This window comes from Nyctereutes procyonoides, unplaced genomic scaffold (assembly GCF_905146905.1).
Source record: "Nyctereutes procyonoides isolate TBG_1078 unplaced genomic scaffold, NYPRO_anot_genome, whole genome shotgun sequence".
NCBI classification, from domain to species: domain Eukaryota; kingdom Metazoa; phylum Chordata; class Mammalia; order Carnivora; family Canidae; genus Nyctereutes; species Nyctereutes procyonoides.
In genome coordinates this window covers 68,928,141-68,943,775 of record NW_026575125.1, presented here as the reverse complement: position 1 = coordinate 68,943,775, position 15,635 = coordinate 68,928,141, and the positions used below count along the sequence as shown (strand labels likewise).

The window sequence follows — 15,635 nt, the reverse complement described above, 5'->3', positions numbered from 1 at the left end:
TTTGGTCTCTCATTGTTGCTAACTATAGCCCTCATGCTATTCTGAAAGCCAAGAGGCATGACAGTGCCATTCAGTTTTTGACTCACAGTCCTTATAAGAGAGATTACTCTTTAAGTAGGTGAGGTTACTTTCAAGGGAAACTGCTTCCCTACTTGTGCCTGGAGCTAATTCAGTTTAAAGGTCAGGGACTTGAAGTAAAACAAATTATTGGCCGGGGATAGAAACATTGAAAACCATCCACTACAAAGAATCCTGTACTAAAAATAGAATTGTGGTTCTAATTTTACAACATAATCAAGTATTCCACTTTAAAATACCCTTCTGTTAAAAAAAAATTAAATAAAATACCCTTCTCTTTTGGAGTGCCAAAAGAGTAGACAAATATTAATTAGGCACCAGAAATCCTATAACATATATACATATGAATACCATGCATTTTTAAAATATTTTATATATTGATTTGGCAGAGAGAGAGAGAGAGAAAACATAAGGAGAGTAGCAGGCAGAGGGACAGGGAGAAGCAGGCTCCCCACAGATGTGGGGCTCCATCCCAGGACCCTGGGATCATGACCCCAGTGGAAGGTAGACACTTAACTGATGGAGCCACCCAGGCACCCCAAAGATCATGCATTTTGTTTGTAATTTTTCATAAGATTGAAACTCTCAGTGGGTGCCAATGGAGTCTTCCAAAGCAAGAATAATTTGAGCAACAGTTCTATCATCATAATTCATTAACTTAGAGATATAACCAACTCAAGTTAATATTCTAAACTTTTTACCTAAAATACATTTCTGTATATTTTATTTTGTTTTTCAAAATAATATGATATGCAAAGTAATAGTCCAATACAGTTTAATATAGTTTGCAATCCCCTTATGGACAAATAGTCACACATTAGTGCCACTTAAATGATGAATAACCATTCATCTGTAACATACAGATATAGAAGGCCCTAGATTTTCATTTTAAAGTGCTTAATTACCTGCATAAAGACAGAAATAAAATAAAGAGTTTAGGCCAAGTTCATGAGGGTTTGAAATTACTTTTTTTTTTTTTCCTAAATGGGCAACAAAGACTCTTCAATGTTGCAAGCTGTTGTGTTGTCATAAGCCAACCATAGAAGAAAATGTTAAAAATAACAAGTGGATCAGGAGTTAAATTTTAATATATGAGACAAGAATCAAAATCAAAAGTTGAAAGATGTAGGTGGTGTTTCCAGCCACAGGACAATATGACATATTTATAAGAAAAATCTAATCAGCAATAAAGTTAAATCTTCACATTAAATATCCTAACGTGGGAAGTTATATAACCCCAGATTATTTCTGAAGATTTCCTACTTCCAGTCACCCACAAACTTATGTTTCCAATGTTCCCATTTATTAAAGTACTCAGCATCACTAATAGACCACATAAAACACAGTATTAATTCATGAACACAAAGCCTTAGAATGAAAAACCATTTTTCACATAAGTCTAAATTGCCATTCTGAAGTAATTTGAGTTCAGTACCATGGTTTCTAAGTTTGGCAGGAAAATAAGCATATCGCAAGAAAAAGGCAATAGATTTAACCTTGAAACAAGGTGACTGCCATATAGTTGTTGAAAGAATTTACTTATTATCAGATAAGGAGTTTATACTATTTATTCCCTCAAGAGATATGGTGATCAATCAGCAGTTCAAGGTATTTATTTAAACCTAGAGGAGGAGGATATGGCTTTAACTTTTGAAAACCAAAATTGAAAAACAAACAAACAAACAAACAAACCCAGGTCTAATGTAGTTTATCTTTAGATGCCAGATTTAACATTAAATAATTCAAGCTAAATGCTATTTCTCAAGTTCTTCTTTCATATATTTCTATACTTTATACAAATATACTGTACATAAAATAGGGGTTTAAAAACAGTTATTTAGAAGGAAATGCTTAATGGTATATAGATAACTACTACAATTTATTTAAATACATAATCTACTGATCAATTCATCTATCCACCCATCTAGACATTCATTTTACCTATCCTTTGCAATCCTTATAGTCTACTCATTATTGGTCATCCTCTGATTGCCCTTGAATATGCAAGTCTGCCCTCAGGAAGTACATGCATACATGCAAAGGGAAAAGAATCTAACCAAAAAAAATCTTATGCTGATCATTTCCTTTAAATAACTGGTTACATAAGGAAATTTTTTGTTTTGTTTTCAGTCTAATCAAGCCTCATAAGACTTACCTTGCATATCTAGTGGGCCTTCAAATGAAATTCTTGAGAAATGACATTTTTTTCTCATATAATTGTTTCCTTGCCTACTCTACCTGGTTCCAAACACTGTGAACTGAAATTTTTGCTACTAATAAAAGAACAGCCTATATGCAAATTCACCCAGAGAGTCTGAATAGATAGACTGGTAAGTTTAGAACTAACCACACAGTAAATACACTCATCCATATACACACAGGCAGAGAGGGAGGGAGGGAGGGAGGGAAAGAGGGCAGGGGAGAGGGAGAAGAGGAGGAGGAGGAGGAGAAAGAGAGAGAGAGAAAGAGAGAGAGAGAGAGAGAGAGACACTAATAAACAAAATGCTTAAATAAATAAAGGATATTGTCATTTTCTCCACAAACTTATCATGTTGATTTTCTGTTTCGGGGAATTTCTTGATGTCACGTTCCAGATGAACGATTTGTTGTTCCATTGCTATAAGGTTGCTCTTGAGAATTTGAGCTGAAACTAAAGAACAATGAGAAGTGTTTAGAATATTTAATCAAATATTCCATAAAACAACTAAAAGAAAACAGTATCAGTTAAAGAATTTTCTAATGTGCAGAAGAGTTCCATGATGTCAACTCACATTTTTCTGAATTACTGCACATAAAAATTCTACTCTCCATGAAATAAGTGAAAATGTGTAATATAATATACCAAAACATCATGTTTAATATGTGAATGTCATTATTTTATTCAGCCATTAGTTCAAATGAAGCCATTTCTACTCAAATTTATTGATGGAATTCCTAATATCATTCTTTAAAATCTAACTTGAAGATGAAAGAGAAACTAAAGTTCAAAGAAATCTTACTTTATTGATGTATGTGCTTGGCAATATAAGTGATATAAAGTTAAATTATATAAAAGGATAAAATATTTTTCTTGTGTTGAAATATCCTGATTTTTATAAACCAATGATAGAAGTTCCTGTCTTTAGTACTTTTCATATGCACAGAGATGTGAAAAATTACTGTTGATTCATAAAGAAAATTTAGAGCAAACCCCAGAGAATACATATGCACATATATATGCACAAAGCTTCAGTGTCACCTCAAACACTATAATTAATTGCTTTAATTTCCCCAACATTATCTGTACTTTTCTTTTTCTCTCCTCATTGACAACTAATAATTTTAAGTATTGTATTAAAACGCCTCCTAAATACATGCACATTCTCCACATCTCTTACAATGCCCTCTTCACAGAGATATTTTTTAACTTACACCATTTTATATATACTCTATTATTGAACAATTATATATATATAAAGACACTTATTAATATCAATACAATTGGCAGGATTCTACTTGAAAAGACAAAGTTAGATATTAGAATTTAATAGGGTTAGACTGTGACATTGGTTTTTAAATTCAGGCCTCTGAAACACTATTCATTAAAGGACTGTGAAAAAGAAATAGGGTAATATTACAATTTTTAAAGTAAATTTTGGTTTCATTCAGAGGCATATTAGAATTGCAATGAAAAATTCAAGAGACTGACAAAATCAACCTCCTGACAAATTTCAGCCAAACTTTTCTGACACAAATTCACACTGACACCCACATCTTTATAACTCAACAAAGAAAAATTGCCTTAAAAGTAAATGGAAGTTCAAGAGACTGAAAATCAAACGCAACACTAAAGACATTTTTTTTCTATCAATCTGTCAATTCAACAAACTCTTTCCAATTAAGTCCCACTTGTTTAGCTCTGATAAGCTTAGAAATTATTCTTTATCAGAGAAGTCTGAGTTTGCCAAAATTTACTAATGGCTCAACAATCATTGCTTGCTTTACTTAACAGGTAAGTTTGCTGTGGAGGAAGTTATTTTTGCTTACTTTAAAATTGAATTTTTTCAGTTGCATTTTTCTACTAGAGTCTTGATAATTATTCAATAGGTTTGTTTTTCCTTATGTTCTTGATTGAAAAATTGAAGGTATGAAATTCACAAGTTATTGTGCCATTTAGGTTACATAAAAGAAATAAACTAAGGATAACATTCTGTAATAAATAAAATGTGACCAAAGGCCAGGTTTAGGTCACAATAGTAACCCTCCTACTAGGAGCAATAGTAATTCTAGTAGTAAAAATGGGATGGTGACTAGGATACATCTTCTGATTGATTTTTTTTTCTTAGGATTTTATTTATTTATTCACAAGAGACACAGAAATAGAGGCACAAACCTAGGAAGAGGGAGGAGCAGGCTCTTAGCAAGGAGATGTGGGACATGATCCCAGCACCCCAAGATACAACCTGAGCCAAAGGCAGACACTCTTCCACTCAGCCACCCAGGGTGCTACCTTCCAATTACTCAACACAGAAATAGCATAATCAAGTGCTATGTACACAAAAGTCTAGATATCTCTAATAACAAGAAACAATATTTTTAATCAAGTTGGATTCTGAATAAAGTAATAATTGCCAGACATCTGTCCTCAATTTCATATGTCAAATACTAAATCCTCTATAAATCCTTCCAGAATTCTAATCCAAATACTCTACCATTTATAGTCATTTTTGTTTGTTCAAGAGATCTTCCACACATCATTTTCCACATTATTTATATATTTTTAAAATATTTTTATTTTATTTATTTATTCATGAAAGACAGACAGAGAGAGAGAGAGAGAGAGAGAAAGAGAGAGAGTCAGAGACACAGGCAAAGGGAGAAGCAGGCTCCAAGCAGGGAACCTGATGCAGGATTTGATCCTGGGACTCCAGGATCAGGCACTGAGCTGAAGGCAAGGGCTAAACTACTGAGCCACCAAGGGATCCCCTACTTCCACTTTAATAATAACATTTGTTTTATGTACCTAAACACAAAGCCTCCATTATAAAATCTCAAGCTACATAATGATAAGATCTCTTTCTAGAAAAATCTTTTTTTTTGAAAAATCTTTTTTTAATTGGATTTCAATTTGCCAACATTTAGCATAACACCCAGTGCTCATCCCACCAAGTGCCCCCCTCAGTGCCCATCACCCTGTCACCCCAACCATCTGCCCACCTCCCATTCCACCACTACTTGTTCGTTTCTCAGAGTAAGGTGTCTCTCATGTTTTGTCACCCTCAATGATATTTTCACTCATTTTCCCTCCTTTCACTTTATTACATTTCATTAATCTTTATATTCCCCAAATGAATGAGACCATATGATGTTTGTCCTTTTCTGACTGACTTATTTCACTCAGTATAATACCCTCCAGTTCCAGCCACGTCGAAGAAAATGGTGGGTGGGTATTTGTCGTTTCTAATGGCTGAGTAATATTACATTGTATACATAGACCACATCTTTATCCATTTGCCTTTCGATGGAAACTGAGGCTCCTTCCACAGTTTGGCTATTGTGAACATTGCTGCTATAAACATTGGGGTGTAGGTGTTCTGGCATTTTACTGCATCTGTATATTTGGGGTAAATCCCCAGGAGTGCAATTGCTGGGTCGGAGGGCAGATCTATTTTTAACTCTTGGAGGAACCTCCACAGTTCTCCAGAGTGCCTGCACCAGTTCACATTCCCACCAACAGTGCAAGAGGGTTCCCCTTTCTCCACATCCCCTCAACATTTGTGGTTTCCTGTCTTGTTAATTTCCATCATTCTCACTGGTGTGAGGTGGTCTCTCATTGTGGTTTTGATTTGTATTTCCCTGATGGCCAGTGATGCGGAGCATTTTCTCATGTGCTTGTTGACCATGTCTATGTCTTCCTCTGTGAGATTTCTCTTCATGTGTTTTGCCCATTTCATGATTGGATATTTTGTTTCTTTGCTGTTGAGATTCATAAGTTCTTTATAGATCTTGGATACTAGCCCTTTATCTGATAGGTCATTTGCAAAAATCTTCCCCCATTCTGTAGGTTGTCTTTGAGTTTTGTTGACTGTTTCTTTTGCTGTGCAGAAGCATATTATTTTGATTAAGGCCCAATAGTTCATTTTTGCTTTTGTTTCCCTTGCCTTCATGGATGTATCTTGCAAGAAGTTGCTGTGGCCAAGTTCAAAAGGGTATTGCCTGTGTTCTCCTCTAGGATTTTGATGGAATCTTGTCACACATTTAGATCTTTCATTCATTTTGAGTTTATCTTTGTGTATGGTGCAAGAGAATGGCCAAGTTTCATTCTTCTGAACGTGGCCATTCAATTTTCCCAGCACCATTTATTGAAGAGACTGTCTTTCTTCCATTGGATAGTCTTTCCTCCTTTATCGAATATTAGTTGATCGTAGAGTTCAGGGTCCATTTCTGGATTCCCTATTCTGTTCCATTGATCTAGGTGTCTGTTTTTGTGCCAGTACCACACTGTCTTGATGACCACAGCTTTGTAGTACAACCTGAAATCTGGCATTCTGATGCCCCCAGCTCTGGTTTTCTTTTACAATATTCCCCTGGCTATTTAGGATCTTTTCTGATAATACACAAATCTTAAGATAATTTGTTCCAACTCTGTGAAGAAAGTCCCTGGTATTTTGAAACGGATTGCACTGAACATGTAAATTGCTCTGGGTAGCATAGAAAATAATTTCAGAATGCTAATTCTTCCAATCAATGAGCATGGAATATTTTTCCATCTCTTTGTGTCTTCTTCAATTTGTTTCAGAAGTGTTCTATAGTTTTTAGGGTATAGATCCTTTACCTCTTTGGTTAGGTTTATTCCTAGGTATCTTCTGCTTTTGGGTGCAATTGTAAATGGGATTGACTCCTTAATTTCTCTTTCTTCTGTCTCATTGTTAGTGAATAGAAATACCACTGATTTCTGGGCGTTGGTTTTGTATCCTGCCACACGGCCAAATTGCTATATGAGTTCTAACAATCATGGGGTGGAGACTTTTGGGTTTTCTACGAACAGTATCATATCATCTGCGAAGAGGGAGAGTTTGACTTCTTTGCCAATTTGAATGCCTTTATTTCTTTTTGTTTTGCTGAGGCTAGGACTTCTAGTACTATGTTGAATAGCAGTGGTGAGAGTGGATATCCCTGTCGTGTTTCTGATCTTAAGGGAAAGGCTCCCAGTGTTTCCACCTTGAGAATGATATTTGATATGGGCTTTTCATAGATGGCTTTTAAGAGGCTGAGGAATCTTCTCTCTATCCCTACACTCTGAAGTGTAGTGATTTGATCAGGAATGGATGCAGTATTTTTTCAAATGCTTTCTCTGCATCTATTGAGAAGATCATATGGTTCTTGTTTTTTCTCTTGTTGATATGATCAATCACATTGATTGCTTTCCAAGGGTTGAACCAGCCTTGCATCCTGGGGATAAATCCCACTTGGTCATGGTGAATCATCTTCTTAATGTACTATTGGATCCTATTGGCTAGTATCTTGTTGAGAAATTTTGCATCTATGTTCATCAGGGATATTGGACTATAATTGTCCTATTTGGTGGGGTCTTTGGTTTTGCAATTCAGGTAATGCTGGCCTCATAGAACGAGTTTGGAAGTATTCCATCCCATTCTGTCTTTCGGGAACAGCTTTAGAATAGGTATTTTTTTTTTTCTTTAAACATTTGATAGAATTCCCCTGGGAATCCATCTGGCCCTGGACTTTTGTGTCTTGGGAGGTTTTTGTTGACTGCTTCAATTTCCTCCCTGGATATTGGACTGTTCTGGTTTTCTATTTCTTCCTGTTCTAATTTTCGGAGTTTGTGGTTTTCCAGAAATGCGTCCATTTCTTCTAGATTGCCTACTTTATTTGCATAATGGTGCTCATAATATGTTTTAACATTGTTTGTATTTCCTTGCTATTGGTTGTGATCTCTCCTTTTTTATTTGTGATTTAATTAATCTGAGTCTTTTTTGTTTCTAATAAGGCTGGGTAATTGTTTATCTATCTTACTAATTTTTTCAAAGTGCCAACTCCTAGTTTTTTGGATCTGTTCCACAGTTCTTCTGGTCTCTATTTCATTGAGTTTTGCTCGAATCATTAGTACCTCTCTTCTTCTGCTAGGTTAGGTTTCATTTGTTGTTCCTTCTCCAGCTCCTTTAGGTTCAAGGTTAGCTTTTATATTTGAGTTCTTTCCAGTTTTTGGATGGATGCTTGTATTGCGATGTATTTCCCCCTTAGGACTGCTTTTGCTATATCCCAAAGATTTTGAACAGTTGTATCTTCATTCTCATTAGTTTCCATGAATCTTTTAATTCTTCTCCAATTTCCTGGTTGGCCCTTTCATCTTTTAACAGGATGGTCTTTAACCTCTATGTGTTTGAAATCCTTCCAAATTTCTTGTGGTTTAGTTCTAGTTTCAAAGCATTATGGTTTGAAAATAAACAGGGGACAATCCCAGTCTCTTGCTATCGGTTAAGGCCTGATTTGTGACCCAGTATATGGTCTATTCTGGAGAGAATTCCATGTGCACTTGAGAAGAATGTGTATTCAGATGCATTTGGATGTAAATTTCTGTAAATATCTTTGAAATCCATCTGGCCCAGTGTATCATTTAATGCTCTTGTTTCCCTGGAGATGCTGTGCTTAGAAGATCTATAAATTGTAGAAAACGCCATGTTCAACTCTCCTAGTATAAATTTATGATTATGTAAGTATGTCTTAAGTTTGGTAATTAATTGATTGATATAATTGGCAGCCTAATTAATAATTAGGGGCCTAAATATTCACGATTTTAGGTCCTCTTGTTGGATAGATTCTTAAGTATGATATAGTGTCCCTCTTCATCTCTTACTAAAGTCTTTGGGATAAACTTTAATTTATCTGATATGAGGATGGCTAACCTGATTTTTTTTTTGAGGACCATTTAAATGGTAAATTGTTTTACAACCATTTATTTTCAGGCTGTAGGTGTCCTTATGTCTAAAATGAGTCTCTTGTAGACCCCAAATAAATGGGTCTTGCTTTTTTATCCAGTCTGAAACCCTGTGCCTTTTAATGGGATCATTAACTCATTCACGTTCAGAGTTAGTATTGAAAGATATGTATTTAGTATCAACATAATACCTATTCAGTTCCTGTTTTTGTGGATTGTTTCCTTGGACTTCCTCGTCTTTTACTGATTCCCCCATAATATTACTTGCAGAGCTGGTTTGGTGGTCACATATTCTTTCAGTTTCTGCCTATTTTGGAAGACCTTTATCTCTCCTTCTATTCTGAATAAGAGCCTTGCTGGATAGAGCATTCTTGGCTGCAGGTGCTTCTCATTTAGGGCCCTGAATATATCCTGCCTTTCTGGCCTGCCAGGTCTCTGTGGAGAGGTCTGCTCTTAACCTAATACTTCTCCCCATAAAGTTTAGGGATCTCTTGTCTCTTGCTGCTTTAAGGATGTTTTCTTTATCTTTGCAATTTGCAAGTTTCACTATTAAATGTGGAGGTGTTTAGCAATTTTTATTGATTTTATGGGGGGATCTCTCTATATCCTGGATCTGAATGCCTGTTTCCCTTCCCAAGTCAGGGAAGTTCTCAGGTATGATTTGTTCTAATACACTTTCTGGTCCTCTGTCTCTTTCGGGCCCTCGGGAACCCCAATTAAACATAGATTTTTCCTTCTGAGCCTGACATTTATTTCCCTTAACCTATCCTCAGGATCTTTTAATTGTTTTTCTCTTTTTTCTCGGATCCCTTCCTTGCCATCAACTTGTCTTCTATGTCACTTACTCTTTCTTGTACCTCATTAACTGTCGTCATTAGGACCACCAGTTTGGAGTGCATCTCATTTTTAATTGATGTTAAATTTCAGCCTGATTAGATCTAAATTCTGCAGTCATGAAGTATCTTGAATCCTTTATGCTTTTTTCTAGAGCCACCAGTAGCTTTATAATAGTGCTTCTGAATTGGCTTTCTGACATTGAATTGTAATCCAAATTCTGTAACTCTGTGGAAGAGAGTTCTGTTTCTGATACTTTTTTTTGTGGTGATTTTTTCCTTCTAGTCATTTTGCTCAGTGCAGAGTGGCTAAAAACAAGTTGTACTGGAAAAAGGAGAAAAAGAGAAAAAAAATGGGGGGGGGTGGAGACAAACAAAAAACAAAAAACAAGGAGGGGTATCCTCTGATTCTATATATTGCAAGTCTCTAGACTTCCCCTGGAACTTTCCAGCCATGCTTGGTCAAGAACTTGCTCTTCCCCTGTCCTTCCAGCTGGTCTTCTGGGGAAGGGGCTTGCTGTGCTGGTTCTCAGGTCTGTGCACCTGCAGGTGCTGCCCCACCCCTGCCAGGTGCATGGTTCTGTGGGATCCATTTATCCTGTGAGTTCCCTGCTCCCTGGCAGCCCTGCTCAGTCCCAGGTACAAGGTGACACCTGGAGGAACAACAACAGTGGCGGTGGCCAGCTCTCCAGCCCTGGAGTCATTTCCAGCAGTAACTACCATAGTCTCCCAGTCTGCAGGGGCCTGGATGCTCCGGGAGCTGGGGGCACTGATCTGCACAGCTCGGGGCCACCCGGGAGCAGGAGCATCCTCGCTGTCCCATGTCCTCCCAGCCTCTGGCGGTCCCGGGGGGAGCACCAGATCCTGGGCTGTGTTCCCCGGTGCCTTGGGCTCCGGGGCCTGCCCCGCTGGGATCATGCTCCTGGGGCTGCACAGCCCCCTCCGGCGGAGCTGCTGCCTTGAGCTGCCACCTGACCTGCCCCTGATGCCCCGCTTGGGGCAAGCTCCAGCCCTTTATGGAGCTTGGTCGTGATGTGTGGTGCGCTCTCCCCTGGGGTGCAGTTCCTCTGTTATTGTCCCTGGGAGCATTCCTGCCCCTCCTCGGATCCTGCCGGAGCTCCCTGTGAGCGCCTTTCTGTCCGGGAAGATTGCTAAAGTTCCTGCTTCTGCCGGATTAGGCTTTCCTCTCCTGGAGTCTCTAGCTGCGGCCTTAGCCTGGCTCCTCGTGGGGGCCCATCTCCCACTGGATGCTTTTTTTTTTTTATCTTTTTTTCCATCTTCCTACCTTGATAGAAGCGGGAACTCTTCTCACTGTAGCATTCCAGCTGTTCTCTTTAAATCCCAGGCCGAATTCGTAGGTTTTCAGGATGATTTGAAAGTTATCTAGGTAAGTTGGTGGGGACAGGTGACTTGGTGACCCTACTCTTCCACCATCTTGCCCCGCCTCTCCCTAGAAAAATCTTTAGAGGAGAGGGGAAAGATGGCGGAAGGGTAGGGGTCTTCAAGTCATCTGACCCCACAATCTTACCTCGTAACTTTCAAAACATCCTGAACACCTACGAATTCGACCTGAGATTTTTAAAAAAAGAACAACTAGAAAGCTACAGAGAAAAGGTTTTGCTTTAACAAGGTAGGAAGGTGGGGAATAAAAAAAAAAAAAGTTAAAAAAAGAATACAGTAGGGGGAGGAGAACTGTGACTAGCAGGGCTAAAGTGGAGTTGTGAAAGCCTCCAGGGCAGGAAAGCCCAGCTGTGGAGAAACAGGGACTTTAAAAATTTGTGATGGAGTTTCCCTGATGGAAAAGTGCTTAGAAGGGAAATTGGGCAAAATCCCATGAGGGTCAGTGAAGCCTCAAGATTCCTGGAATCACTTGAAGAAGAGGGGTGCCAGGGGTAAAGCTCACTGCAAACCAGCTTCTGATATTGGTAAAGAGGTGGAGCAATGCAACCCTCTGGGGCATTTGGGAGAAGGCAGTTGGTTAGGCCAGCTGGCTCCGGAGCTGCCTTTACCCTAGAAGGTGGCAATGGACAGAGGTGGCTGTACTCCTTTCCCATTGGGAAAGGTGGATCCCCGGTAGTGCAGGTCAAGTGGCACAGGGCCCCGGGTACCAGGATGACCAAGCGGACAAAGCTGGGGATCCTGCCCTTCCCCTGGGACAGGCAGAAGTGGAGAGGGCAGAGGAAGCAAGAACTATCCTGCCCCTAGGTACCCCACAAGCTGTGCAGATCAGTGCACCGTGTCTGCACCCAGGAGCATCTAGGCCAGTGCAGACCGGGAAACTGTGTTAATTACTCGAGGAGAGCGTGACTCCAGAGCTAGAAATCTAGCTGCCACCATTTTTTTGTCCTCTTTGTTTCACCTTATGCCAGGGAGAAGTGGAGCCTCTAGGGAAGAAAGGCCTCACAGGATAAACAGTTCATTCTGAGCTCAGCACATGGCAAGGGGCAGGGCATCTCCGCCCTGGCACAGATACCTAAGAATCAGTGCAGGAGACCCCTCACCCAGAAGATCAGCTACAAGAACAAGGGAAATCAATGTTTATTAAATTAGCAGCACTGGAAATCTCCAAGACTGAGAGAAAATAGTATATAGAACTGGAAGGTCGTTTTCCTTTTTTTCTTTAACCATTATGAATAGTTTTTATTTCAGACTAAAAATTTCCAATATTTTTTCTCTTTTCCCATCTTAACTAAAATATTTTACCAACTCTTCATTTTTAAGTTTTTTCCTTTTTGACTTTCATATTTCAACAATCACACGTCTTACATATATTTTTCACTTCTGGATTCCATTCAAAATATTCAATTTAATTTTGGTAGATATATGAGATATGGGTATTTGTTTTTTTTTGTTTGTTTGTTTTGTTTTGTTTTGTTTTGTTTTTCTGCCTCATTTTGTTTTGCAATGGTGGAAGTTACCACCTTCTAACACATGACCAAAATACACCCAGAAACAAGCGGGTGTATACAACCAACACCATGTTGGTTCATTTTATGAGATTATATACTCTATCCCTTCCCATGCTGCCCCCTCTTTTATCTTGTTTGTTTTTGTGGTAAATGTTGGGCCTTTATATAACTATTGCTAGTTTATATTAATTTGGGATTGAGCATCTTCTACCATACAGAACATAATACAATCAGAAGTAAGAGGACCACCCTCTGGGACCCCTCCGGTAGACTACATTTTCTCTTCACTACCACTTCCTCACCACCACCATCCCTCCCTTTTTCTCTCCCCCCCCCCCATTTACTTTACTATTTTTCCTGTCCTTTTTTCTTCTTCATTATTTTTGGGCTTTGGGTTTTTAGTTTTACTACTTTATTTTAAAATTTATTTTTCATTTTAGTGGTTCTATTGCTTTATTTTGTTCTGTTCTTGTTTTTCTTTTATTTTCTGGTCTCTGACCTCTTTGGAATCATCTAGGGTGTATTTTAATTAGGTTGTGGTTGACATTTTTGACTCAGCCCACTCAAACAGCCACTCTCCACGGGACAAAATGACTAGAGGGAAGAATTCACCACAAAAAAAAAGAACCAGAAACAAACTCTCTGCCACAGAGTTACAGAATTTGGTTTTAAATATGATCACAGAAATTCAATTGAGAAGTACAATTATAAATTTACTGATGGCTCTTGAAAAAAGGGTGAAGAATTCTAGAGACTTCCTTACTACAGAATTGGGATCTAATTAGGCTGAATTAAGAAACAGATTAAATGAGATGGAATCAAAACTGGATGCTCTAACTACTAGGGTTAATGAGGTGGAAGAGAGAGAATGACATAGAAAACAATTTGAGGGTAAGGAAGGAAGCTGAGGAAAAAAATAGAAAAAAAACAATTAAGAGACCACAAGGAAAGGCTTAGTGAAATAAATGATAGCTTGAGAAGAAAGAATATACATCTAATTGGGATTCCAGAAGAGTCTGAGAGAGAGAGAGGACCACAAAGTATATTTGAACAAATCATAGCTGAGAACCTCCCAAATCTGGTGAAGGAAAACAGGCATTCAGATCCAAGAGAGAGAGAGGACCCCCCCAAAAAAAGGCAAAATAAAGAGGTTCAAGACCTCGACATTTAATTGTGAAACTTGAAAATTTCAAAGATAAAAAGAAAATTCTTAAAACGGAGTGAGACAAGAGATTCTTAACTTACATGGGGAGAAATATCAGATTAACAGCAGACCTCTCCACCAAGGCCTCACAGGCCAGAAAGAGCTGGCAGGATATATTCAGGGTCCTAAATGAGAAGAACATGCAGCCAAGAACACTTCATCCAGCAAGGCTCTCATTCAGAATAGAAGGAGAGACAAAGAGCTTCCAAGATAGGTAGAAATTGAAAGAGTATGTGACCATCAACCGACTCTGCAAGAAATATGAAGGGGAAACCTGTAAAACAAAGAAGGAGCCCAAAGTAACAATGCATAAAAAACAGGGATTGAATAAGTATGATGATGACACTAAATTCATATCTTTCAACAATAACTCTGAACATGAATGGGTTAAATGATCCCATCAAAAGACACAGGATTTTGTACTGGATACAAAAGCAAGACCCATCTATATTCTGTCTACAAGAGACTCATTTTAGACCTAAGGAGACTTCCAGCCTGAAAATGAAGGGGTGGAGAACCATTAATCATTCAAATGACCCTCAAAAGAAAGCTGGGGTAGCAATCCTCATATCAGATAAATTAGTTTATACTGAAGTTTGTAGTAAGAGATGAGGAGGGACACTATATCATACTTAAAATGCCTATCCAACAAGGAGACCTATCAATCATGAATATTTATGCCCCTAATATGGGAGCTGCCAAGTATATCAATCAATTAATAACCAAAGGAAAGGGACACCTGGGTGGCTCAGGAGGTTGAGCATCTGCCTTTGGCTCAGGGCATGATCCTGGGGTCCCGGGATCAGGTCCTGCATCGGCCTCCCGGTGAGGAGCCTGCTTTTCTGCCTGTGTCTCTACCTCTCTTTCTGTCTTTAATGAATAAATAAATAAAATCTTTAAAAAAATAACCAAAGTAAAGAGATACTTAGATAATACACTAGTAGTAGCAGACTTCAACATGACACCTTCAGCAAATGACAGATCTTCTAATCAGGCCATCATGAAAGAAACAAGAGCCTTAAATGATAGGCTGGACCAAATAGATTTTACAGATATATACAGAACTTTCCATCCAAACGCAACTGAATACACTTTCTTCTCAAGTGCACATGGAACTTTCTCCAGAATAGACCACATACTGGGTCACAACTCAGGTCTCAACCGATACCAAAAGACTGGGATTGTTCCCTCCATATTTTCAGACCACAATGCTTTGAAATTAGGACTCAGTCACAAGAAGAAATTTGGAAGAAACTCAAACACATGGTGGTTAAAGAGCATCCTACTTCCTCCAACCAGGAAGTTAGAGAAGAATTAAAAAGATTCATGGAAACAAATGAATGATGATACAACCATTCAAAATCTTGGGGATATAGCAAAAGTCATCCTAAGAGGGTAATATATCACAATACAAGCCTCCCTCAAAAAATTGGAACAAACTCAAATACACAAGTTAACCTCGCACCTAAAGGAATTGGAGAAGGAACAGCAAGTAAAGCCTACACCAAGCAGAAGAGAGATAATAAAGATTGAGCAGAGCTCAATGAAATAGAGACCAGAAGAATGGTAGAACAAGTCAACAAAACAGGGAGTTGGTTCTTTGAAAGATATGATAAGATAGATAAATCCCTAGCCAGCCTTATTAAAAAGAAAAAAGACTCAAATTAATAAAA

The 15,635-nt window shown here is 38.3% G+C and overlaps 1 protein-coding gene across 3 annotated transcripts in view; it reads right to left on the bottom strand.

Annotated features, from left to right (window-relative positions):
• The window catches only part of DIAPH2 (diaphanous related formin 2), a 1,101,152-nt gene that overhangs the window by 372,890 nt on the left and 712,627 nt on the right, over window positions 1-15,635 (bottom strand). For all 3 annotated transcript variants that reach the window (XM_055337637.1, XM_055337638.1, XM_055337639.1), the window contains one exon: window positions 2,604-2,728. In XM_055337637.1, coding sequence (XP_055193612.1) covers window positions 2,604-2,728 — 125 coding nt within the window. The remainder of the gene's footprint in view (window positions 1-2,603; window positions 2,729-15,635) is intronic.